This window comes from Apodemus sylvaticus, chromosome 7, assembly GCF_947179515.1.
Source record: "Apodemus sylvaticus chromosome 7, mApoSyl1.1, whole genome shotgun sequence".
Taxonomy (NCBI): Eukaryota; Metazoa; Chordata; class Mammalia; order Rodentia; family Muridae; genus Apodemus; species Apodemus sylvaticus.
In genome coordinates, this window is record NC_067478.1 from 112,965,023 (window position 1) to 112,990,434 (window position 25,412).

Consider the following 25,412-nt stretch of genomic DNA (forward strand, 5'->3'; position numbering starts at 1 on the left):
GGCAAGATGGCCATTTTACTATATTTATCCTGCCAATCCAAGAACATGGAAGATTTTTCCATCTTCTGAGATCTTCTTGGATTTCTTTCTTCAAAGAGTTGAAGTTCCTGTCATACAGATCTTTCACTTGTTTGGTTAGAGTCACACCAAGATACTGTATATTTTTTTTATAGTTATTCTGAAGGGTGCCATTCCCCTAATTTCTTTCTCAGCCTGTTTGTCCTTTGAGTATATGAAGGCTACTGATTTACTTGAGTTAATTTTATATCCAGCCACATTGCTGAAGTTGTTTATCAGCTGCAGGAGTTCTCTGGTGGAGTTTTTTGGGTCACTTATGTATACTATCATATCATCTGCAAATAGTGATAGTTTGACTTCTTCCTTTCCAATTCATATCCCTTTGACCTCCTTTTGTTATCTAATTGCTCTGGCTAGAACTTGAGAGAGGGCAGCCTTGTCTAGTCCCTGATTTTAGGTGGGATTGTTTCAAGTTTCTCTCCATTCAGTTTGATGCAGGCTACTGTTTTGCTGTATATTGTTTTTATTATGTTTAGGTATGGGCCTTGAATTCCTGTTCTTTACAAGACCTTTAACATGAAAGGGTGCTGAATTTTATCAAATGTTTTTTCAGCATCTAATGAAGTGACCATGTGGTTTTTTTTTTCTTTAAGATTGTTTATGTGGTGGATTACATTGATTGATTTTGTATATTGAACCAACCCTGAATCCCTGAGATGAAGCCTACTTAATCATGGTGAATGATCGTTTTGATGTGTTTTGGGGTTCGATTTGGCCAAAATTTTAAAAAAGCAAAGTGAAGATCAGCCAGTTCTATACAAAGAAACCCTATCTCAAAAAAAAATGGAGAGGGTTTGAAAGGAAGAAAAAGAAAGGAGAGAAAGAGAGGGAGAAGGAAGGAAGAAAGAAAGAAACAAAAAATCAAAGAAAAAAAGACACAAAGAAAGATACAGGAAGGAAGGAAGGAAGGAAGGAAGGAAGGAAGGAAGGAAGGAAAAGAAGGAAAAGAAAGCTTTTGTGGAAATGTACAACTCTAGTTGAGCCAAATATCCCCTTTAAAAAGGTGGTACAGAGCTAAACAAAGAATTTTCACCTGAGGAATATTGAATGGCTGAGAAGCACCTAACTAAATGTTCAACATCCTTAGTCATCAGGAAAATGCAAATCAAAACAACCCTGAGATTTCACCACACACTAGTCAGAATAGCTAAGATCAAAAAGTCAGGAGAAAACAAGGGCTGGCAAGGACTTGGAGAAAGAGGCATACTCTTCCACTACTGGTGGGGTTGCAAGCTGGTACTACCACTTTGGAAGTCAGTCTGGCGGTTCCTCAAAAAACTGGGAATAATACTTCCAGAGGACACCGCTATACCACTCCTAGGCATATACACAGAGGATTCCCCAGCATGAAATAAGGATACATACTATATCCAAAGCAGCCCTATTTATAATATCCAGAATCTGAAAATAACCCAGATGTCCCTCAATGGAGGAATGGATAGAGAAAATGTGGTATATATACACAATGGAGTATAATTCAGCCATTAGAAACAATGAATTCAGGAAATTCTTAGATAAATGAATGGAACTGGAGAACATCATTCTAAGTGAGGTAATCGAGGCTCAAAAGATCACTCATGGGCTGCACTCACTGATACATGGATATTAGCCTAGAAGCTTGGAATACCCAAGACACAAGCACATATCAAATTGTGCACAAAAAGAAGAAAAGAGTAGCCCCCGGTCCTGGAAAAGCTCAGTGCAGCAGTGTAGGAGAATACCAGAAGAGGGAAGAGGGAAGGGTTTGATTGGGGAACAGGGGTAGGGAAGAGGTTTTATGAGACTATTGGGGAGGGGGGATCCAGGAAAGGGAAAAATCACTTGAAATGTAAATAAAGAATATATAGAATAAAAAAAGAAAGGAAGAAAAAGAAAGGAAAGAAAGAGAGAGAAGCAAGGAAGGAAGAAGGAAACAAAGATTCAAAGACACAAAGAAAGATACAGGAAGGAAGGAAGGAAGGAACGAATGAACGAACGAACGAATGAAGAAGGAATGAAGGAACGAAGGAATGAAGGAAGAAAAATAAAGAAAAGAAAGCTTTCATGGAAATGTACAACTATGGTACATTACTTGGAAGAGATTTAATTGTAAATTAATTACAACAGCTGGCCCCTGTCATTTCTAAACGGCTTCTCAGAGAGGATGGTCTAGAAGAATTTTCAAAGACCGGGTCTTCATTGTTCTAGAGGAGTTGTGTACAGAGCCATATTGGGGCAGTCTTGCACTTGGTCAGAGTTTGACTTTGGTCAAGGTTAACTTCTCCCAGTTAGCCAGGATTCTGCTCCACCTAGGGTGGAGTGCACGTAGTAAAGGTTAAGTTCATTGTTCTTCCTGGTATAGGGATTCCTGAATTAAACAGGTGACCCACCCAGCTGCCGGAGCAGTCAAGACGAAGACCTCCAAGAGAAGCTAGACAACTTCCACCGGAACTCAGCCTGGAGTCTGGGGGGAGGGTTTGCCCAAACTGTTATAAGGTCTGGCGCCATTAAAGTTTACGGCTTCGATCAGTGAACATTGACCTAGCCGTACTTTCTTTTCGCCGCTCTTCCCTATGACCCCAAAATTCTCTCAACAGGTAACCCAGTTTACATGTAGCTGCTGGCGGCTACATAGTGGCGCCTGAACGTGGGAAGACCTGGCACGAGAGAATTTCTTGAGGTAGCCCTATCCAGCGAAGCTTCGTGGAAAAGGTGAAAATTAATGGTGTCCGCACGGTAAGCAACATAGAGGGCAAAACTAGCGCTAGTGAATTCGTGTCTATGGTTGTGAGTGCAGGAATGGATACAGTTTTTCAAGCATACTGCGTGGACCCAGCGCAGGACTGCTTGGGTTGATAAGATAGGGAAATATGGGGAAGGAATTTGGTAGGCATTTGCCCAAAGCTCGTAAGAGCTGATTTCGGCGAAAAGAAAGGGGTTTTTAAAAATAGGCATATGTCTACAGCTTCTAAGAGCTGTTTAAAGAGGAAAATGGATGCAATTGCTTAACAAGCACGCTTAACTTTCTGTGTATCTTTCCGTGTTTGTCCCGGTGCACCGACTGTCTGTCTATGTGTATGTTTATGTCCTCTCTGTGTCTTTGTGTAAATGACTGTTTCATGTTTAAAAGAAAAATTGGTAAAGATTACATCTGCTGGTAACCTCTTGAGCTAGCCACAGTTTGTGTGGGGATTGATTCAAAGCCACGCTGCAGCAGCGTAGCTCACTCACCCAAGAGGCAAGCGTGGCTGGGGAAAAAGCCGCTCTTAAAAGCCCAGAAACCTCGAGATTTGGGAAGACCTTGGTTTGGCTTGTGAAATTCATGTAGTCGCTTTATACTTGTTTTTAATTGGTTTTAATGATATAAGGCTTTACATTTCTTGACTAAAGTGTTATAAATTAATTGGTTATTATGTAAAAGGTATAGTGTTATTAAGAAAAGGTTAGTTTAAAACTGGTGATTCAGTGTTAGAGCTATCTTAACTAACTACACGTGGCCTAACGCCACTCATGCCTTGTTCTTGTTTATAATTGAATTTAAAGGTATATTTTGCATGTCTTGACTATAGAGTATTGGCTTAAGTCACTGCACATGATTTAAAAGGTATAATGTTATTAACAAAAGTCAGGTTAAGGCTGGTAGTTTAGGGTAGTCGCCATTTTGAACACGTGGCATGATGGTTAAGGCTGGTAGTTTAGGGTAGTCGCCATTTTGAACACGTGGCATGACGATTAAGGCTGGTAGTTTAGGGTAGTCGCCATTTTGAACACCACATGGCATGACGCAATCCAGGAAATACAGGCCTTTGGGACGCTCCTAAATTGGCATGGTGTTTCATGTGAATCTTGGCCTAGAGATTAGACTTAATGAAGATTAAGATTTAAAATATTGTCTCTTTAATAAGTTACACTGTTATACACTTGAACATAAGAACTGGCAGACAAACCTTGTGCTGTAAATATGTGTTTGCCATTAATTTTAAAGAAAATAGATTGTTTAAAATTGAGATTTGCTTCCAAAATTACAATTGTGCTCTAATATTGCAAGAAAACATTGAGTTACAATAAAAATCAGTGTGTCATTGGCTACAGTTTTCAGTTTGCAGGCTCGTAATTGTTAACATTTTGTAATTAAGATAATTTTAAGAGTGATACTGCTGTCTCCAAAATTAAAAAGGAGATCTCAGTGAAAATGTATTTGATATCAAGCAGGTTCCTTTGACCGTGGAATTACAGGTTTCTTTTGTTTAATCCTCAAAATGTCCTTGCAGGACAGATAGTTTGGGTCTGGTCTTAGATAAAAGGCTCAGATTAGAAGATATTTACATTTGAGGAATCTCATACAATGTCCTTGCCAAGGACTCAAGGTGGATCCTAGGGCAGAAAAAAAAAAAAAAAAAAAAAAATTTACATTTGAGTTAATGCAAAGCTTAGAGTTGCCTCAGGGGAAGCTAGTGAGGAAGTTTTGAGAAATTATTTCTGCCTTACAGGCCCCACCTAGGGAGTGTTTGGCTTTAAAAAAAAAAAAAAAAAAAAAGTTTTTGACTTATCCAGGTGTGGGTTAAAATGCAGTTCAAATCTATGAAAGGTCAAGGAGGCTATAAAAGCATTAACATTTGGCCTGTCTACTCCCTATAAAATTATTGTAAATTTAAAGGGTTGGTTTTTTGCTTTACATTCTGATAATTATAAAAGCATTTGCTTCTAATTTTAAAGAGACAACAAAACAATTTCATTAGAAAGTTTTGCCTCAAGGAATGGCTAACAGCCTTATGTCTTGTGAGAAAAAGTGTTTTGTCTCTGTTTCAATACTAGAAGTTAAGATCTTAAAATTTTCAGTGTATAATGTTCATAGAATGTTTGTTACAGGCCCTTGCTCCTATAGACTTTTAGAATTTTTAGGTAAATGGCTTTCAAAAGTTGTTAGGATATATTAATTGGCTTTATCTTATATTTACCTCATTTTAAGCTTGCCACAGAAGGTCTTAAACCTCTGTTTTCAAGGTAGGAAACATTTGTTCCTTGCTTCAAGCAACAATCAAATTTATTATTAATGGTTGGTCTATTACATGGCAAGCATTTTTAGGCAAAATTAATAATTGTTATCCAAAAGATAATTTGTACTATCAGATCACATGTTTATTCCTTTAAGTTTCTCCCTGCTTCAACACAGATACCTGAATTGGGTGCTATAGCAGCTATTTTTAAGATGTTAAAGGTCAAGCTTTTAATAATAGTAGATATACATAGCTCATGGTTTATAATTGCTTAAAATTGGTCCATTTTTAATACTGCTAATTCTTAATTTCTACAGTTTATACAAATGTGATTCAAATTTCTAAGAACAAAGGATATATTCTCTAAATGACTGTCCTTTAGGTATTTGAAATAATTTTATATTTTGTGCACATCAAATTATAAAGATTTGTTCTTGATGTCCTCAATTTCTACCTCTACCACGTAATGGTGTTAATCCTAGAGGACTTAGTTATTACAGATAAATGATATTCATATTTCTAATTTAAAAGATTAAAAAAAAAATATGTACATGTGACTAATGATTCATTTTTAGGCTGTCTAGTTGCAACTGCTCTAACAGAAAAAGCAACTATATTTTATATAATTACATAGTTATTGCCTATGTTATGGTTTATACTTTGTGTTCCAACTTAAATTAATAAAACAATATCTTGGAAGAAAGAAGAGAGGGGAAATCGTGTCCCTGTACATATCATTTATATTATGCTTGCATGTTTTTAAGAAAATTTTAAAATTTAGATGCCAAGAAACTCCTTGCTAAATGTATATGACATCTTGTAATTAGACATATTGATGTCTAGGTGAAATGAAGGAATTCACTTACTAACATATGCCATGATCCTGATTTAATATTGGGGGAGAAGGCATGTCCTCTGTTTTTTCCACAGAATGCTGCAGAAGATATGCTGACTGTGTGCTTGCTGAATGCCCAGACCATGGTAACATAAGAGCTATATTGGATATATGTTCTTGACTTACCTCAATTGTTAAATGTCCCAGGTTAGATAAATTGCCTAGCTTCAAGCTTTTAGACTTTGTGGGACAGAACATGGAGACTGTTATGCTAGCTTAGGAAAAATTAATTAGAAGAGTTAAAATGACTCTTCTCCTTATTGTGCTCAGCTGACTCAACCATAGACTGGTCTAGAAATAATTCCAATTTTGAAGATTCCAATTTTGAAGATGGCTAACAATCTTCAGCCAGCTGTGTTAATTTAACATATAGTCTCCACTTTTCCTGAGAAGTAACAGCATATCTCTTGATTCACAAGGCTACCTCTCCCACCTCAGAGGCCAAGCTTTGGATCCTTAAAGTTGTTAATTTACAACTGAATTGGATACTTCTGGGACAAGTTAATCCTATTCCACCTTTAACTCTTGACCTTGTCTGTTAAGCAGACTGGCTGTCTCCACCCAGGCTCACCTGGATGGAGAGATTACATGTCTGTTAAAGACACTTGCAGACCCCCCTGGCTTCAAAACTTACACAAGTGGATCTCCAAAGAGGGAGCCACATAGAACTCAGATCTATGTGTGTTTGTTTTTGAACAAACATGGGTACCAGCGAGACGTGCGAGGCAAAGCACTGCATGGGGAGGTGAATTTCTGCTTCTGAGTCCCCAGGAAGTACACCTAATTGCATAGGGGTTAACGTCGAGAGGCTGTCCTTAAAATAATAAGGGAGCCTATTACCCCTCCTCTGAAAAAGACGTTATACAATATTTAAGAGGAATTACGGTCAATGCTTCCCCTCCTGGTTAAGGCCCGCCTTCTTATGAAGGATATTTATCCACTTGTTTTCTACCTCCTCGTGTTCAAATTAATAAAAAAAGGGAGGACATGTACAGAGCCATATTGGGGCAGTCTTGCACTTGGTCAGAGTTTGACTTTGGTCAAGGTTAACTTCTCCCAGTTAGCCAGGATTCTGCTCCACCTAGGGTGGAGTGCACGTAGTAAAGGTTAAGTTCATTGTTCTTCCTGGTATAGGGATTCCTGAATTAAACAGGTGACCCACCCAGCTGCCGGAGCAGTCAAGACGAAGACCTCCAAGAGAAGCTAGACAACTTCCACCGGAACTCAGCCTGGAGTCTGGGGGGAGGGTTTGCCCAAACTGTTATAAGGTCTGGCGCCATTAAAGTTTACGGCTTCGATCAGTGAACATTGACCTAGCCGTACTTTCTTTTCGCCGCTCTTCCCTATGACCCCAAAATTCTCTCAACAGGTAACCCAGTTTACATGTAGCTGCTGGCGGCTACAGAGTTGCTTTCTTAACCTAGGTATAGTGGGTCCACAAGTGACACCCACACCTGAGTGAGCACCAGTAATTCAGCCTGCTGAACTGACTAACCTTGTAATACCCCTTTGTCTTTATAGTATAGAGAATCAGATATTGACCTCTGGGCACTGGACTTAGTTTTGATAAGAGCAAGAGAGAAGAAAATGTACAGATTTGACAATATCCTAAGTTGTTTAGGGGTTCCTATAGAACCCCCTTGGACAACAACTCAATTAGAAGAAAGCCATTCTCAGTGCTGGAAACTTCAGCTGCTGACAAAAGATGTCCAGTTGAGGAGGCCTCCCCATCATTTAGGAGCCCATTCATTTAGATCACTTCATAGCTGTATATACAGAAGGAAGCTTTTGCTGTATTAGGTTCCCATGCTATGATTCAAATAGTCCTTAATTTTAGCTGTCTCTCCCCATATTTTCAGTTTTCCCTGTCCTCCTATTCCTTCCCTATTGATCTTTTCATTCAAGCCCCATCATGTGTCCATCTATAACTACCTATTACAAATTCCTTTTCCTTGAAGTGAGTAAGTATGTATCCCCTTACTCTATATGTAACTGCTGAAGTCATACAGATTATACTTCATGTTTACAAGTGGCTTATAGCCACTTATAAATTAACAGTTAAAATCCACATCCAAGTGAAAAAATGCTATGTGTGCCTTTCTGTGTCTGGGTTACCTCAATTTAACTTTATAGCTCATTGTATTTGCCTGCAAGTACTTTTTCCATTAATTAATTTATTCATTTTACATCCCTATCACTGTCCCCAGTCCTGATCCTCCTCTCAGAGAGTCCCTCTACCCATGCCACTCCCCTTCTTCTCTGAGAAAGTGGGGCCCTCTTGAGCATTTCCCTACATGGCCCAACAAATTTCTGCATCCTTAGACTCTCTTGCACTTCTCTCTCTCTCTCTCTCTCTCTCTCTCTCTCTCTCTCTCTCTCTCTCTCTCTCTGTCTGTCTCTCTTTCTTGGAGGCCATGCAAAGCACAAAGCCGCCCTTGTTCAAGAAATGGATTCCACAGACAGGCTACAGCTTTAGGAATAGTCCAGCTCCAAATGGAGAATGAGCTGCATTTCTGCTACATAAATGCTGAAGGCCTCTGTCTAGCCTGTGTAAGCCAATGACTTTCCCTTCCTGGATATTCTCACACCCTTCCCCAACATTACATAATCCCTCGTTTACCCAGTATAAAGCATCTGTGTTCACATGCTAATAAAGCAATACAAACAAGCTAAGATCATCTCAGAGAACTTCTTCATTAATGATCATCTCAGGGAAGGTCTTCACCTAAAAGGAGCCATAACACTAAAATTCATGAAGAAGACCTCTCTCTTCTTCCACCCCTCTGTTACTAGCTCCAAACCAGACCAATGTCCTTCCCCTCTTGTAAGTGTTAAAAGGTTTCTCACACTCAATACATACATGGTCTTTTTTCTGGTTATGTGTCCTCTGATGTACTACTATACGCTCTAATTTACTGGTAAAGGTTTTCTTACTTTCAAGGCATTTATAAGATTTTCTCACTGAGTTTGTTGCTTGGTGTTTAGTGAGATTACACATGACATCTGACTGAACAGAAACTTGCTCACTCATTATGCTTACAAGAAGTCGGTCCCATTTGAAGTCTCTTAGATGGAGTAACTTTTTTCAGTAATTTTCCCTCATTTGTATCGTTCCCTTCTCTGGTTTATTGAAAATCCTGCTGTCCAGGTTGAATCTTGGAATGCTGACCCACCTGCTAAGGACATCCAATGGATTTCCCTACTACACAACAGCAATTGTATTGCTCTCCAGCACACAATCCATGAGGCTCCAAAGAGAGATGTGTATTCATATATCCATCCAACTCCTCATGCTTCACTCCTGAACAGTTTCTATTACTTACAACAGAACTTGAAATATTCATGGAGTATAAATAAAAAGTGTTTTCTAATCCCTCTGCTCCCTCAGTTGCTTTATTGTGGCCATTGGAGGTAACGTGCCACAAATGTCTCTCTTGATTCTTCTAGTTAGTCTCAATTATGGCATCAACACCGCAGAAGATTAAAAATACAAACAAACAAAGAAGCAAAAGAACTTTCCATGTATTATTTTTAAGAGTTTCTAATGCGACTCTCATGTTTATGAAAAAATTTCTAGCCTACTAACACATACTATTATTAAAATCATAGTAAGTATTAGCTTATAAACTTTAGTTGACTCCTTTAATTTAATATACTGAAATACAGTGATAAATTTGCTAGCATTAATGTATTAGTAAAGTATTGCTTCATTTTATTTTTGTGAAGAAGTATTTTGTTAAAATATCTACCAATTGCTAGTTATAGTTTTCCTCTCAGAGAATGGTTACCTTTTTTTACAAGGTTCGAGTCACATATATACCTTAATATATGATAGTGATGACCTTTCTTTCTATCATTCTCTTTATTTTCCTCTAAAAGGTAATACTTTCTAGGACATCCTCTTTGCAGATTATGAGCAAACTCTGATAAGCTACTTCCTAACTTGAAGCTTCCACTATGGCCACAAATTTGCATCTTGTATGCTTAGAGTTATTACAAATGACAACAGACTGTGAGTATTTCAAACCTGAAATTTCTTCCTTTCTACTTCCACCCAAAACATTCCAGTTTGAGGGCTCAATTGAACAACATATCCTGTTCTTTTTGGAACCAAAATAAATACAAGTAAACTCCTGTTTACCACTCTGGACAAACATGTATGCTGTACATCTCTAAAATATGTGGCTACTTGTGATAATGATAAGCCCTAACATTTGCCTCCAAAGTGGTGATGCACACACCAGCTTCTAGTAATTCATCAATTCTCAAGGATGTTGGCATGTTTCAGACACTTGACTTCTCTTAGTTTCATAAAAAGTGGCTTGTACAATTCCTCATTGTCTTTGTTGCTTTAGAATGAGAGAAACAAAATTAAACAAGTGCTACATTTAAATTACAGCCGTCATCCAAAAAAAAGGAAGAAGAAGAAGAAGCTTGAGTTCTTCAACTTGAAAACCTGCCTCTTGGGGCTGGAGAGATGGCTCACTAGTTAAGAGCACTGACTGCTTTTCTGAAAGTCCTGAGTGCAAATCCCAGAAACCACAGGGTGTCACACAACCACCTGTAATGAGATCTGATGCCCTCTTCTAGGTTGTCTGAAGACAGCTACAGTGTACTTACATATAATAAATTAAAAAAAATTGTTGAGGTCTGTCTTGTGACCAATTTTATGATCGATTTTGGAGAAGGTCCCATGAGGTGATGAGAAAAAGGTATATTCTTTTGTTTTAGGATGAAATGTTTTATATATATATATATATATATATATATATATATATCTGTTAAATCTAGTTGGTCCAAAGCTTCAATTAGTTTCACTGTGTTGCTGTTTAGTTTCTGTTTTCTTGATCGGTCTATTGAGGAGAGTGGAGTGTTGAAGTTACCCACAATTACTGTGTTAGGTGCAATGTGTGCTTTGAGCTTTAGTAAAGTTTCTTTTATGAATGAGGGTGCCCTTGCATTTGGAGCATAAATGTTCAGGATTGAGAGTTCTTCTTCATCCAGCATTGTAGGGGAATACCAGGACAGAGAAAAGGAGGGAGGTGATTGGAGAATGGGTGGAGATAAGAGGGCTTATGGGAAATATGGGAGTGGGGAATCGGGAAAGGGGAAAGCATTTGGAATGTAAACAAATAATTTAGAAAAAAAAAAGGCCAGTGGAAGTCACATTTTAAAAAATTAAAAGAAAAAAAAAAAAAGCAGGGCAGTGGTGGCCCATGCCTTTAATCCCAGCACTTGGGAGGCAGAGGCAGGTGAATTTCTGAGTTTGAGGCCAGCCTGGTGTACAGAGTGAGTTCTATGACAGCCAGGGCTACACAAAGAAACCCTGCCTCGGAAAAACAAAATACAACAAAAAGGAAAGGAAAGGAGAGGAAAAGAGAGGAAAGGAGAGGAAAGGAGAGGAAAGGAGAGGAAAGGAGAGGAAAGGAGAGGAAAGGAGAGGAAAGGAGAGGAAAGGAGAAACCCATCGTGATTTCTTTCTCAAATAAAAACACCCCTTCCTATGGGTTCTCATTATGATTTCTTACACCATAACTCACAGCCTAACTTCTAAATCTGTTTCTGTATTATCTCATCAACTTCGTAAGTGAAATACTCTAAAACTTTAAACACTATGTGTTAGTCATTATACTCTGGTTCAACATTACATTTACTTGTTTGTGACTCCTCAGTATAAATAAACTTATCTGTCTTTGTTGAAATTAATTCCATGAAGTAAGGACATTACTTTTACATTTTTTCTTTCTTTTTTTAATATTTTTTTATTTCGTTCGATATATTTTTTATTTACATTTCAAATGATTTCCCCTTTTCTGGTCCCCCACTCTCCGAAAGTCACAAAAGCCCCCTTCCCTCCCCCTATTCTCCCACCCACCCCTTCCCACTTCCCTGTTCTGGTTTTGCCCTATACTGCTGCACTGAGTCTTTCCAGAACCAGGGGCCAATCCTCCATTCTTCTTGTACCTCATTTGATGTGTGGATTATGTTTTGGGTATTCCAGTTTTCCAGGCTAATATCCACTTATTAGTGAGTGCATACCATGATTGATCTTTTGAGACTGGGTTACCTCACTGAGACAGGGTTTCACTGTGTAGCACTGGCTCTCCTGGAACTCACTCTGTAGACCAGCTGGCCTTGAACTCAGAAATCTGCCTGCCTCTACCTCCCAAGTACTGTAATTAAAGCTGTGTGCCATCACTACCTGGCTACTTTTACATTTTTATTTATATAAAATATATATAAGAACCAGCACTTGCAATCTGCTTCATTAGAATGTGCTAAAACAAAAACAAGCACATGAAATATGTCTGAAAACAAAATCCCCATGAGCCTGGAGTGCAAGAGGCAATTGAAACTGTGAAAAAGAAGAAGTACCAGGAAAAACATCAAATTACAGAAGTCAGAGGTTAGATGGGGGGCTGGGGGAGGGTCTAAACAATTTCATCAAATTGAAATACAGGAACATATGCAAGAAAATTGTCCTTGCAGACTACACAACAAAGACGTTTGAGCCCTCAGATACGGAACTGGGGGATAAACTGAAGATATGGCCAACTTTTGTTATACAAGGTCTCCCATCCACATGGACCAACAACCAACCTGGCAGAGTCTTGTTTGCAGGTTCTTCTACTGTCCATGGCTCCTCTCCCTCTTCCAATTTGAAGATCAACTCAGGTTTAGGGATGCATTGCCCTGTTAATAGGAAAGATTATAGGACTTGGAAACATTTTGCTAATAAGGTTCTTTGAAGAAAGATAAATCCAGGTTTTTATGATCTAGGCAACAAAAATAAAAATGTGGACCTTTCACTAGAGAGCAGTGAATAATCATACAGGGGCTAGAACCTTAGCCCTCAACCTTACAAGTTCCCATATATTTACTGCAGGGAAGGTGCTTGCTCCTGAGACTTACCCAGTGACAGCAGGCTACTATATGTCCCCAGCATCACATTCCTGTATAGCATCTTCTGAGCATTGTTGAGATTTTGCCACACGTCCCAGGTGAACTTCACAGTGACATCCTCAAGTGACACCATCTCCTGTAACAGCACATTTCTCCTCAATCAATTTATTCTAAGCTTGTAAAAAGAAATCTGTAGACAAGCTTCTCTTAAGGGGTAGAAGGCTCTCATGTGTATTTTACATTATAATATACCTTTGTTTATGTAGTATAAAAAGTAAACAAAAAATCCTGATGCAATTAATTAATTAATGTGCAACCTGATAATATTAAAATTAAAACCTTCACTGTTGGTGTAAGAGAACCCAGACTACTCAGGTAACCAGGCCTTAATCAGATAGGACTTCATGTCAACATAAACATACTCTCGCCTCGCTCTATGTCCTAGGAGTTTGAGGCAGCCTGACTAATGTCATGTTGTATGGGTTGTGCAATAATAATTCCTATTCTCTTGTGTATATGAATTATTTTTAATATAAATAACATCTGTGAATTAATCCAGTAGCTGTATTACTTTACTTCATACTATTTCTCACTAATCACACAGAAAAATCAGTATTTCTTTAAATCTGCACCTTAATAGCTCATGTCCCACTATTCTCTATTCTGTCCAGCCATTGGGTGATCATCATTTATTGTTGGGAAGAGAATAAATGATAAGAATTGTTTACAGAAACTTGATACGGGACATTCTTAGTATAAGCATTTTTGTGCTGTGTCATGATTGAAACAAGATATGAGGGCAGAGAAATCTGCATATGAATTACACAAGGGTAAACTTTATACAGTGTACAGAAACATTATGTCTATATTTCTGTTTTGTCTAATAAAAGGCTCTTTTGTTATAATAAACAACACACAGCAGGAACAATTATGAAATAATTATAAAAATATTAAATAAGAGTTACATTGAAAAAGTCTCATCTATTTGCATTAGGAAACTCATAAAGTATGTTATTTCATACATTACACGGTGATAAAGACTTAAATAGCCTCCAAAAAAATTATCAGCTGAGGCTGAAAAGGAGTTGGCTCTGACAGAGAAGAAACTCTAGAATACACATCTAGATCATTACCCACAGATCACCTGTATCCCGGCTATCTTCCCTTCTACTCATTCTCCTTACACAGGGAGAAGATTTTAATCTTAGGATAGATATTTTTAGTATACAAACAGAGCAAAAAATTAAAAAACTATGCAGAAAAGGTTTCTAAATTGATTCCAAGGGAAAATTGTATCTTTGTCAACTCTCTGAAATGGATTCACCAGAATTGTGGCACCTTTACCAATGCTGAGAATGCCTCACTATGGGCAGAAGATGAACTTTGGCAAAGAGCCCGCAGTGGTTTTTAGAAGAAATTAACAAATACCCAAAAAGCACGTGGCTTCAATTTGTAAAAAGAACTAATTGGATTTTCCCTTGTATAATAACAAGAATTCTAATTTCTGGAGCATTTACAGTTCACACTGATGAAAATAATTCAGGAAAGACAGTATATAAGTCAGAAGATATAAGTAAGGTGGTTAAAAATCCTTAGGAATCAGGATAAAATCAGAATCATATGAAATACTTATAAAATATTAAGATTTTAAAAAATCTCTTAATATAGTAACTAACTCTAAATATGCAGAAGGTGTTGTTTTCCATATAGAAACTGCTGAACTTATTCGGGATGATTCCAAATTGATTTCTCTGTTTATTCGACAAGTGGGCTGATTCTGCCATTATGTGTTTATTAGAAATAATATCATGTGGAGAAAGAGGAACAGTCCTCCACTGCTGGTGGGATTGCAAGCTGGTACAACCACTCTGGAAATCAGTCTGGCAGTTCCTCAGAAAACTTGGCATGACACTTCTGGAGGACCCTGTTATACCACTCCTGGCCATATACCCAGAGGATTCCCGGGCATGCAATAAGGACACATGCTCCACTATGTTCACAGCAGCCTTATTTATAATAGCAGGAAGATAGAAAGGACCCAGATGCCCCTCAATGGAGGAATGAATATAGAAAATGTGGTATATTTATACAATGGAATACTACTCAGCAATTAAAAACAATGAATTCATGAAATTCTTAGGCAAATGGTTGGAACTGGAAAATATCATTCAAAGAGGGGTAACCCATTCACAAAAGAACACACATGAAATGCAGTCACTGAGAAGTGGATATTAGCCCAAAAGCTCTGAATACCCAAGATGCAATTCACATATCAAATCATTCCCAAAAAGAAGGAAGGAGAAGGCCCTGGTCCTGGAAAGACTTGATGCAGCAATATAGAGAATTAAACAGGACAGAGAACTGGGAGGGGTTGTTTGGGAAATGGGCAGAGGGAAGAGGGCTTATCTGAATTATGGGGGGTGGGGGAACTGGGAAAGGGGAAATCATTTGAATTACAGGTAAACAAAGAATATAGAAAATAAAAAATAAAAAAATGAAGAAGTTATGCCAATTATGGGTATACCTATATAAATTAAAACTGACAATGCTCCAGAGTATGTCACTAGTAAAATTTTTAAAAATTTACATATCAATATAGAAAGCATATTACAGGTATACCAACAATCCTACAGAACAAATAGTTATTGAAAGGTCCAACTGTACTTTAAAAGAAATGCTTAGTAAACAGAAAGGACTATCAAAGAACCCAAAGATAGATTACAAAATTCTTTATTAACTTAAAATTACTTAAATGCTAATAAATAAAAACAATGGCCACTTAAGACACTGGATTATATTAAAAAACTGAATTATATCAGCCTGTATATTTCAAAGATATATTAACCTCAAAATAGAGAGCATGAAATGTGTTACTCTGGGGAAGAAACTTTGTATATGTTCATACAGGAGAAGAAAAATTATAGATTCCATTCAAACTGATAAAAAAATCAGATTTGATAAAGGAAGACCCCATGAAGATCTTGACTACAGATAGGAAAAAGGAAATCAAAAAAACCAAAAAGAATCGGTAACATGATTTCCTCATCCCTCTACACGGATCAGCCCGGACACTGGCATGACATAAAAATGTCTCTAACAAGAACTTCAGCTAGACATAGCCAAGGGATCTTATTGGCTACAGAGTCTTCAAGATTCATCATTCCATCCTTTTATATGGCAAGAATGAAGATTTAAATTGCAGTTTGGTTATATGGTCAAATTAACTCATAAACAAAGACAGTTGTCTTTCACCTGCTCAAACAAAGCAAAAAATCATCTTTAACTGGTCTTTGCGTGCTGCACATTCCATACATTATATTAATATAGAAATATATATTACCTCTAAAAGCTTTACATTCACAGAAAAAACAACAACAACAACCATAAATACACTCCTGGCAAGATTCACCCTCAAGGATGCTGAGATCCTGAGACTTGCTATTCCACTTCCCAGCCTGATCCCACCTCAACTACATCGAAGCTGGTTTCTCTAAAGTCTTGCTTCTGGGATAACTTAAGAACAGCTATCTCACTTGGTCCAGCTTTTCAGAGGGTTCCAACTGGGACTTCATATAAGCCTGCACTTTCTCAGCATATGAGACTGGACAAAAAATGCTACAGGTAGTTTTCTTAGGACTAACCACTTTTTAAATTATCTTGGGCCCCCAAAACAAATTCTATTTGTAAAATCACCTGGAAGCAACTATAAGCGAACTTCACCTCATTCCCAAGAAGTGGGGTAAAGGAATTTTCATCATTCAGTAGATGTCAGATGTTTGTTGTCTTTTAAAGGGGGATGATTACAGATAATTATGGTCTTGAACAGGGAGGAGACAAAATAGGAGGGTTAGATTCAGGGATTTATTTTTCCTTTCATTTTCACTTTCTTTCTTTCTCGGATAAGGGAAAGGGTGTTGAAAAAGGTGGGGGAAAGAGAAGTATTATAAGAAGTTAGATATAGCCAGGCAGTTGTGGCAAATGCCATTAATCATAGCACTTGGGATGAAGAAGCAGTCAGATTTCTGAGTTCTCAGCCAGCCTGGTCTATGGAGTGAGTTCCAGGACAGACAATTTTCCCAGGCTCTCTGTTTGGGATTTCTGGGGCACGCTAGTGAAAATTCCCAGTTTTGTAGTCCGGTCCCAAATTTATGGTCTTTCTCCACCCCAACTCCTCCCCAAAACGGATGCTAAGGAGGTAACAAGATTCTTCATTACTAAGAGCTGGAATGTAGGCTCACATTCGAGGCTTCCCAGTGCTGACAATCCACAGACCGCCCTCACCCCCAAGTCACCATCTTGGACTCTCTCCTCCTTGGTAGAGCTTCTTTCTGTAACTGCTCTTTTGGACAGTTGGAATCACAGATCCAAACATTCCTAGCACAGTCTTCGGATAAAGGGACCATTAAAGCCCTGTCCAGGCCAACTGTTCTCAGTGGGAACGATGAGTATCATAGTCACCTTCCTTTCCCAGAGCTGCTGAGGTCTGCCTGCCTCCTCCAAGACACACTTATGTTTCTGTTTCCACTGAGGTAAAGGGCACAGGTCCAGCTTCTGAAGATCCCGCAACCACTCTCCTCTTCTCGTTTTTCCCACCCGCCTTCAGAAACCTTGCAGGAAACTCACAGCTCAGGTGAAGGCATCAGCACAGACCCAGGAAGCGACTTTCTAAGCAGTAGTTGCCAAGAGAGCACAGGGCAGACAAGCCCATCAGCCAAATGTCAGAGCTGTTTACCTGAACCTGTGTGGGCGGGCCTTGTATGTTAAGGACTACATTACCCAGGAGCCTCTGGGAAACTATGGTAAGAAAAAAAGGACATTTTCGCCCAGGTCCACTATCAGGAATTATCAGGAATAGTGGACTTCATGGTTCAGAAGAGGTGCCTATCTACTAACCACAATGCGAAATTCCTTCACCTTTCTCTCATGTGAACTCCCAAGTTTCCCAAAGTAGTATAGAACCTGAGAAGGAGCTCCTGTGTGTTCATCCTACAATCACACCAAATATCTGTGGGAGACATTGAGCCAGAGAAAATATTTGAGATATCTGTTGTAGGGTACTCACCAGAGAAGACTGCTCAGACATGGGTTTAAGCCAAGAAAAACCCTTATTTGCCAAACTGCAACTACCCTTGGTGTTCAGGATCTCAGAGAAGCCCCACAAAATCCATGTCCTGGATTGATAAACTTCAGATAAGAACAATTAGCTAGAAGGCAGAACTACAGAAGCCAAAAGTTAAGTTTACTACATTTAGATACTTTCCCATGACAGATTAGCCTTTTGTGATAGGTTTGACAGATGGTGCTGTCTACATGCTGAGTTTTACAGCCTGAATAGTATTTCTGTCCAGGACTCAGTTATGCTGAGATCTCAGAGCATACTAAGGACTGGAGCTCTCTTCTGGCTGTAGAGCAGTGCAGGAAGCTGAATGCTTCATGTTTCCCAAAGCCTATGAACCATTTGCATCACCAGTGTATCATCAAATTGAGCATTCTGGTTACAGCACACAGTGATTTTCAAGTTCATTTTGAAATAGAACTGAAAGGCCAATGCACCAATGAAAGGGGCTTAAAAAGAGAGAATGGGGGTTAAAGGACTGTGGCACTGTGGTGTGGGGGAAGGGGTACCCAGGAGGGCCCCTGTCCAAGCACCTCTTCCCCCTGAGGGACCACAGGCACACAGCCATGGTCAACAGAGTGAATGCCAGGACAGCCAGAACTAAACAGAAAAACCCCTGTCTCAAAAGGGGGGGGACAGTAGGGAGGAGGTGGGAGACATACTCAGGTGTCAAACAAAAACTAAATATATTTAAACAGTCCCTGCCCAGAGTTGATGATACATTACACATTATTAAGATGAAATTTTCACTATAAACTAAATATTCACTATAATCTAAATGGAAATGTTTCCTTTTGTAGAGTGAAAGACCTAAGGGCTTCACACTTACAGGGGATCCGCTTGTCTTCAACCTCTCAAGTGCTGGGATTAAAGGTGTGCACCACCAAGCCTGGCCCTTAATAACTTACTCCTAACAAATAAAGTAATGAAGTGTCATTTTGAGGACTGTCTTATAAAGAAACTGTACCTGTAGCCTCTATTTGTGCATTCTTTCTTCCTCTTCATATCATTTGGCCTGAAGGGAACCAAATGCCATTTGCAGGTTGGGCTGTAGAAGGAGCCATGGGAATAATCTTGGAAACCAGGATACAGCTCAAGTGGAACCTGAGATAACTGTAGGCCTGAATATGATGTTAATAAAATGGTAATTAAGTTTTATTTTTATCTGTTTGCTAGAGACAGGGTCTCTCTACATAGCCCTGGCTATCCTAAAACTCACTGAATGTATCAAACTTGTTTTATGGCCACAGAGATCTGCCAACCTCTGCCTCCTGAGTGTTGGATTAAAGGTGTGTACTACCATGCATGCTCTGGAGGTAACTGAACTGTAAGTTAAAGAAGCTCTTGAATAAATTGCATACAAAAATAATAATTTGAATTTTGTATAATCTTTAAAAAAATCTTTTTATTGCCAGGCACAACTAGCAGACCTCTGAGTTCAAGGCCAGCCTGATATGCACAGTGAGTTCTAGTACTACTCAGAGCTGCACAAAGAAATTTTATTTCCAAAAATTAATAAATGAATATCCACTTATGATACTAATAAATTTTCATGAACTGAACTACCCTGTTGTTGGATAATAATTGTCTATTGAACTCCAAGTTCATTTTGTGTGTCCAAACTGCATTTCTATGATCATTCCTCTGGAATTAATACCCATAGTGGCATTCACTTTAGAGAATGAGGCAGGGGTGCCCTCTTGTGACAACCCGTTGTATACATTTGTCAGTACATAGTTTTCAGTAGCATGTGAAACCATTTGATGTCAAATCACTTTACAAACATGAAATGTCCAATGACACCCTTCACAATAGCCACAAACAGCATAAAGTATCTTGGGGTGCCTCTAACCAAACAACGGAAAGATCTATACGACAAGGACTTCAGATCTCTGAAGAAGGAAATCGAAGAGGACCTCAGAAAATGGAAAAATCATCCATGCTAGTGGATTGGCAGGATTAATATAGTTAAAATGAACATCTTGCCAAAAGCAATCTACAGATTCAATGCAGTCCCCATCAAAATCCCAACTCAGTTCTTCATAGAGTTAGAAAGAGCAATTTTCAAATTCATCTGGAATAACAAAAAACCCAGGATAGTTAAAACTATTCTGAACAGTAAAAGAACTTCTGGGGGAATCAGTATTCTAGACCTCACACATTACTACAGAGCAATAGTGTTAAAAACTGCATGGTATTGGTACAATGTCAGGCAAGTGGATCAATGGAATAGGATTGAAGACCCAAAAATGAACCCACACACCTATGGTCACTTAATCTTCGACAAAGGAGCTGAAAACATCCAGTGGAAAAAAAGATAGCCTTTTCTTTTTTTTTTTTATTGATATATTTTTTTATTTACATTTCAAACGATTTTCCCTTTTCTGGGTCTCCACTCCGCGAAAGTCTCATAAGCCCTCTTCCATCCCCCTGTTCCTCCATCTACCCCTTCCACAAATGGTGCTGGTTCAATTGGAGGTCAGCATGCAGAAGAATGCTAATTGATCCATTCTTATCTCCTTGTACTAATCTCAACTCCCAGTGGATCAAGGACCTCCACATAAAACCTGACACATTGAAACTAATAGAAAAGAAACTGGGGAAGACCCTTGAGGACATGGGCACAGGGGAAAATTTGCTGAACAGAACACCAATAGCTTATGCTCTAAGATCAAGAATTGACAAATGGAACCTCATAAAATTACAAACTTTCTGTAAAGCAAAGGACACTGTCAAAAGGACAAAACGTCAACCAACAGATTGGGAAAGAATCTTCACCAACCCTAAATCCGACAGAGGACTAATATCTAATATATACAAAGAACTCAAGAAGGTAGAGCCCAGAGAATCAAATAACCCTATTAAAAAGTGGGGTATGAAGCTAAACAAAGAATTTTCACATGAAGAACTTTGGATGGCTGAGAAGCACCTTAAGAAATGTTCAACATCATTAGTCATTAGGGAAATGCAAATCAAAACAACCCTGAGATTTCACCTCACACAAGTCAGAATGGCTAAGGTTAAAAACTCAGGAGATAGCCGGGCAGTGGTGGCACACGCCTGTAATCCCAGCACTTGGGGAGGCAGAGGCAGGTGGATTTCTGAGTTAGGCCAGCCTGGTCTACAGAGTGAATTCCAGGACAGCCAAGGCTATACAGTGAAACCCTGTCTTGAAAAATCCAAAATAAAAAAAAAATAAAATAAAAAAATAAAAAACCTCAGGAGACAGCAGGTGTTGGCGAGGATGTGGAGAAAGAGGAACACTCCTCCACTGCTGGTGGGATTGCAAGATGGTACAACCACTTTCAAAATCAGTCTGGCGATTCCTCAGAAAACTGGGCGTGACACTCCTGGGCATATACCCAGAGGATTCCCCGGCATGCAATGAGGACACATGTTCCACTATGTTCATAGCAGCCCTGCCTGTAATAGCCAGAAGCTGGAAAGAACCCAGGTTTCCCTCAATGGAGGAATGGATACGGGAAAAAAAGTGGTATATTTACACAATGGAGTACTATTCAGCCATCAGAAACAATGAATTTATGAAAGTCTTAGTCAAATGGATGGAGCTGGAAAACATCAAACTAAGTGAGGCAACCCAGTCTCAAAAGATGAATCATGGTATGCACTCACTGATAAGTGGAAATTAGCTTAGAAATGTGGAATACCCAAGACATAATCCACATATTAAATGATGTCCAAGAGGAACTGAGGAGTGGCCCCTGGTTCTGGAAGGATTCAGTGCAGCAGTATAGGGGCATACCAGAACACGGTAGTGGGAAGGGGTGGATGGGGGAATAGGAGGAGGGAAGAGGGCTTATGGGACTTTCAGGGAGTGGGGAGGCATAAAAGGGGAAATGATTTGAAATGTAATACACACAAAACCATGACTCACATTAAAGTAATGCGATGAACATGTCTAAAATTTTAAAACAAAGCCACGCAGTAGTAATACATGCCTTTAATCCCAGCACTTGGAAAACAGGGGTAGGCTGATCTCTGAATTTAAAGCCTACCTGGTCTATGGAACAAATTCCAGGATACCCCGGATACACAGAGAAACCCAGTCTCAAAAAAAATTAAATAATTAAAAAAAGGTAAAGAAATTTGTATTTAGGTAAAAGAAGAATAGGTTGGATATATTGAAATGACTTCAGAAAAGATATCTGGAAGAAAAAATTTTTGAAGCTAAACACAAACAAGGAATATATGAAAAAAAGAAATGTCCAGTTGTGGCACGGAAGGGACCAGTCTCTGCATGGGAGGGGGCTCTGAGGGAAGGGGTGTGTCTGGGAGCATCGAAAAGAACAACTCGAAGTCAAATTGTGGAACCAAGCTGACTTCCTAAGTTCTGCTGAGATGGCTTTCCAGACTGTTCTCTCTCTCTCTCTCTCTCTCTCTCTCTCTCTCTCTCTCTCCTCCCCTCTCTTCCTCCCCCCTCTCTCTCTGACAGCATTTTTGCTATTCTAAAATCCCTCTGGTTGAGACAGCTTTCTCTGCTCCTAAAAATTCTAAAACCTATGTAGATAAATCTTGACTTTTCTGGCTTTGGTCAGAAAAGCTGCTATAAAAATTATTGGATCCGGACAGTGGTGGTGCTTCCCTTTAATCCCAGCACTTGGGAGGCAGAGGCAGGTGGATTTCTGAGATTGAGGCCAGCCTTGTCTACAGAGTGAGTTCCAGGACAACCAGGGCTATACAGAAAAAACCTGTCTCAAAAACAAAACAAAACAAGAAGTTATTGGATCTTCTGACCAAGTCAGAAATTCTGTTAAGAAACAATTCTTGAAGAAACGTGTTGCTCTCCAAAGATTTCCAGATAGCTCTGACCTTGCTAGAGAAAAATTCTGGAGAACTGCTATCTCTTTTTGCTATCTCATCTCTTGCAGACCACAACCCGGTTTTTTATTTGCATATCAATTTGCTTATTTATTTCAGGTTCCCTTTGATTATTTTATAAATCAGCATCCCTTGACCCCAGCCCTTTGATTCTTAGGAGATAGCAAGCACACTTTTTTTTCTTAACTTTGCAAAAGAATTCAGAGATCTGTGTGCCTATGTTAAGCACAGGTGATAGGCTAGTTACCATTTCTACCACACCTGGGCCTAACCTTGCTCTGTCCTGGGCTGACCTTGAACTCAGGAATCTGGCTGCATTTGTATCTGCCTGCCTTTGTATCTTTATGAGGAGCTGGCTCATAAATGCAGCTGCCTTTTTTCCTTTAGATTAGTGAAGCCCTTTGTAATTTATATTACACCCTTATAGTTTGCATAGTTTAGGAATTACATATATCTCATATATTTAGAGTTATTTTCCACAGCCTTAAGGGATTTCCTGAAGATCCCAGTGTTTACTATTTTGCTGAGACATTAGCCACACCTTCACCTCCTGGACTTGTGCTAGCTATCTGATTATCATGGAGTTTTTGTATTTTTTTTTAATATAGGGTCTCACCATGTTGCCTTGCCTGCACTGGAGCTCACCTAGTATATAGATGTGGCAGGCCTCAAACTCATAGAAATAAGTCTTCCTTTGTCTCTTTGGTGCTGGGATTATAGCTGAGTGCCTTCACACCAAGCTTAATTATACCTTTTTGAAGGACACAATGTGTGACAACTACTACATCAATTCTGGTCTTATTAATCAAGTATATGAGTAATATCCCTATGATAAAACCATCATTAGTTATGTTTTCTATTACTAACACCAAACACACCCCAAGTGATGCCATGAGGGTGGAGCTGGAGTCCCAAAAGTGAGCACTCTTAAAGCTAGGTCCAGTGCACCACAGGAATTAGTGTCAGGCTTAGAAGAAAGTCCAGTCTTGTGGTTTTCAAAACCAGGGAGATGAGGGAACAAAAGACTAATATGTGACTGAAGACCAGAAAGCCCTATTTAAGATTGGTCTTAAAGCAAGATCCTCTTTTTGTCTCAGTAGGTCACCCCACATCCATATATGGGCACTCACTGGATTTGAATACATAAATAATTTAGGAAGGATGACAAGAATTTGGGAGGGAGGCTGGAGGGGAAGTGATGTTGGGGTGGACCTTCTAAGAAATGAGCCAGGAAAAGTTGGAGGAAGGAAAGAGGGAACTGGAAGAGATAGAGATTCCAAAAGACCAACAGTGTCAACTAACCTGGATCCTTAGGGGTTCCCAGAGACTGAAACACCAACTTAAGAACATACATGGGCTCTACCAAGCCCCCACCCCACCCCCTGCCCACATATATTGTAGATGTTCAGCTTGGTCTTAATGTGGGTCCCCAAACATCTAGAGCAGGGGCTGTCCGTGAATCTGTTACCAAACTGAGGATCCTGTTCACCTAACTGGGCTGCCTTGTCTGGCTTCAGTGGAAGAGGATGTGCCTAGACCTGAAGTGACTTGATGTGCCAGGGAAGGAGATAGCCAAGGGAAGGCCTCCACCTCTCAGAGGATAAGCTGAAGGAGGTTGGAAGGAGGGTATGTGCGAGGGAGACCGGAAGGGGGGTGAAGTGAATTGGATGTAAAGTGAAGAAACTATTTTTAAAAGAAAAGAAAGAAAACAAGTCTTCCATAAACAAAGCTAGGTACATGCCCACCGAGAGTACATATATGGACCATTCTGAAGACTTCTTCAGGATTTGAGAACCTCAGTAGGAATGTCAGGCTTACACATCTCAGAACTGTAACATGAAGTGCTTGCTATTTCCTTCCTGTCAAGTGTTTCTGACTCTAGTGCTTACAAAGGTTCTAAGAAAATATAGTTTATTAGTTTGTTTCTTCCCCTTGAGACAATTCTGAAAATTGCATTCTCTGAAAATCAAAGCATTATTTATCTACATTCCAAACACTGGCCCTCCTCCCTGTCCCCTACACAAAGTCTCACTCCATCCCATCCTCCTTCCCCTTCTCCTCTGAGACCGTGAGACCATCCCTGGGTATCACCCAATCCTGAAATATCAAATCTCTGCAGGGTTAGATGAATTCTCTCCTACTGCAGCCAAAAAAGGCAGTCCTGTTGGGGACCAGATTCTACTGACAGTCTTCGGGGACAGCCCCCCTCTCCAGTTGTTGGAGAACCCACATGGAGGCTGTGCTGCACATCTGTTACCCATGTGCTGGGACCTCCAACCGTCTATGCTCTTTGGTTGGTGGCTCAGTCTATGAGAGCTTCCAAGGGTCCAGGTTTGTTGTCTCTGTTGGTCTCTGTGAAGTTCCTATCCTATTTAGGGCCTTCAGTCCTGCTAGCTTCCATAAGATTCCCAACCTCCTTCCATTTTTTCTCCTCTGTGTATTTATATGTTTCAGTCAGCTTCTGGGTATAGCACCTCAGAGGACAGTTATGCTAGGCTCCTATCTGCAAGCATAACAGAGTATCATTAATAGTGTCAGTAAATGTTGCTTGTCTATGGGATGGGTTTCAAGTTGAGCAGGTTGTTGGTTGGCCATTCCTTAAACC

General features: G+C 39.4%; 1 protein-coding gene and 1 long non-coding RNA gene across 7 annotated transcripts in view; one reads left to right on the forward strand and one right to left on the reverse strand.

The window, feature by feature from the left end:
• LOC127689375 (nucleolar and coiled-body phosphoprotein 1-like) overlaps positions 1 to 25,412 on the reverse strand; it is a 568,994-nt gene that overhangs the window by 408,806 nt on the left and 134,776 nt on the right. The window contains exons 4-5 of one of the 4 annotated variants that reach the window (XM_052188977.1): positions 12,862 to 12,988; positions 12,550 to 12,642 (exon numbers count right to left, since the gene is read on the reverse strand). The exons of 1 other annotated variant lie outside the window; for it this stretch is intronic. In XM_052188977.1, the coding sequence (XP_052044937.1) occupies positions 12,550 to 12,642; positions 12,862 to 12,985 (217 nt within the window). In that variant the 5' untranslated portion in view covers positions 12,986 to 12,988. Of the gene's footprint in view, positions 1 to 12,549; positions 12,643 to 12,861; positions 12,989 to 18,935; positions 18,964 to 25,412 lie in introns of those variants that run through there. 2 more of the 4 variants (XM_052188989.1, XM_052188990.1) reach the window with 2 other exon arrangements.
• Positions 1 to 25,412, forward strand: part of LOC127689380 (uncharacterized) — a 211,744-nt gene that overhangs the window by 134,117 nt on the left and 52,215 nt on the right. The window lies entirely within an intron of this gene.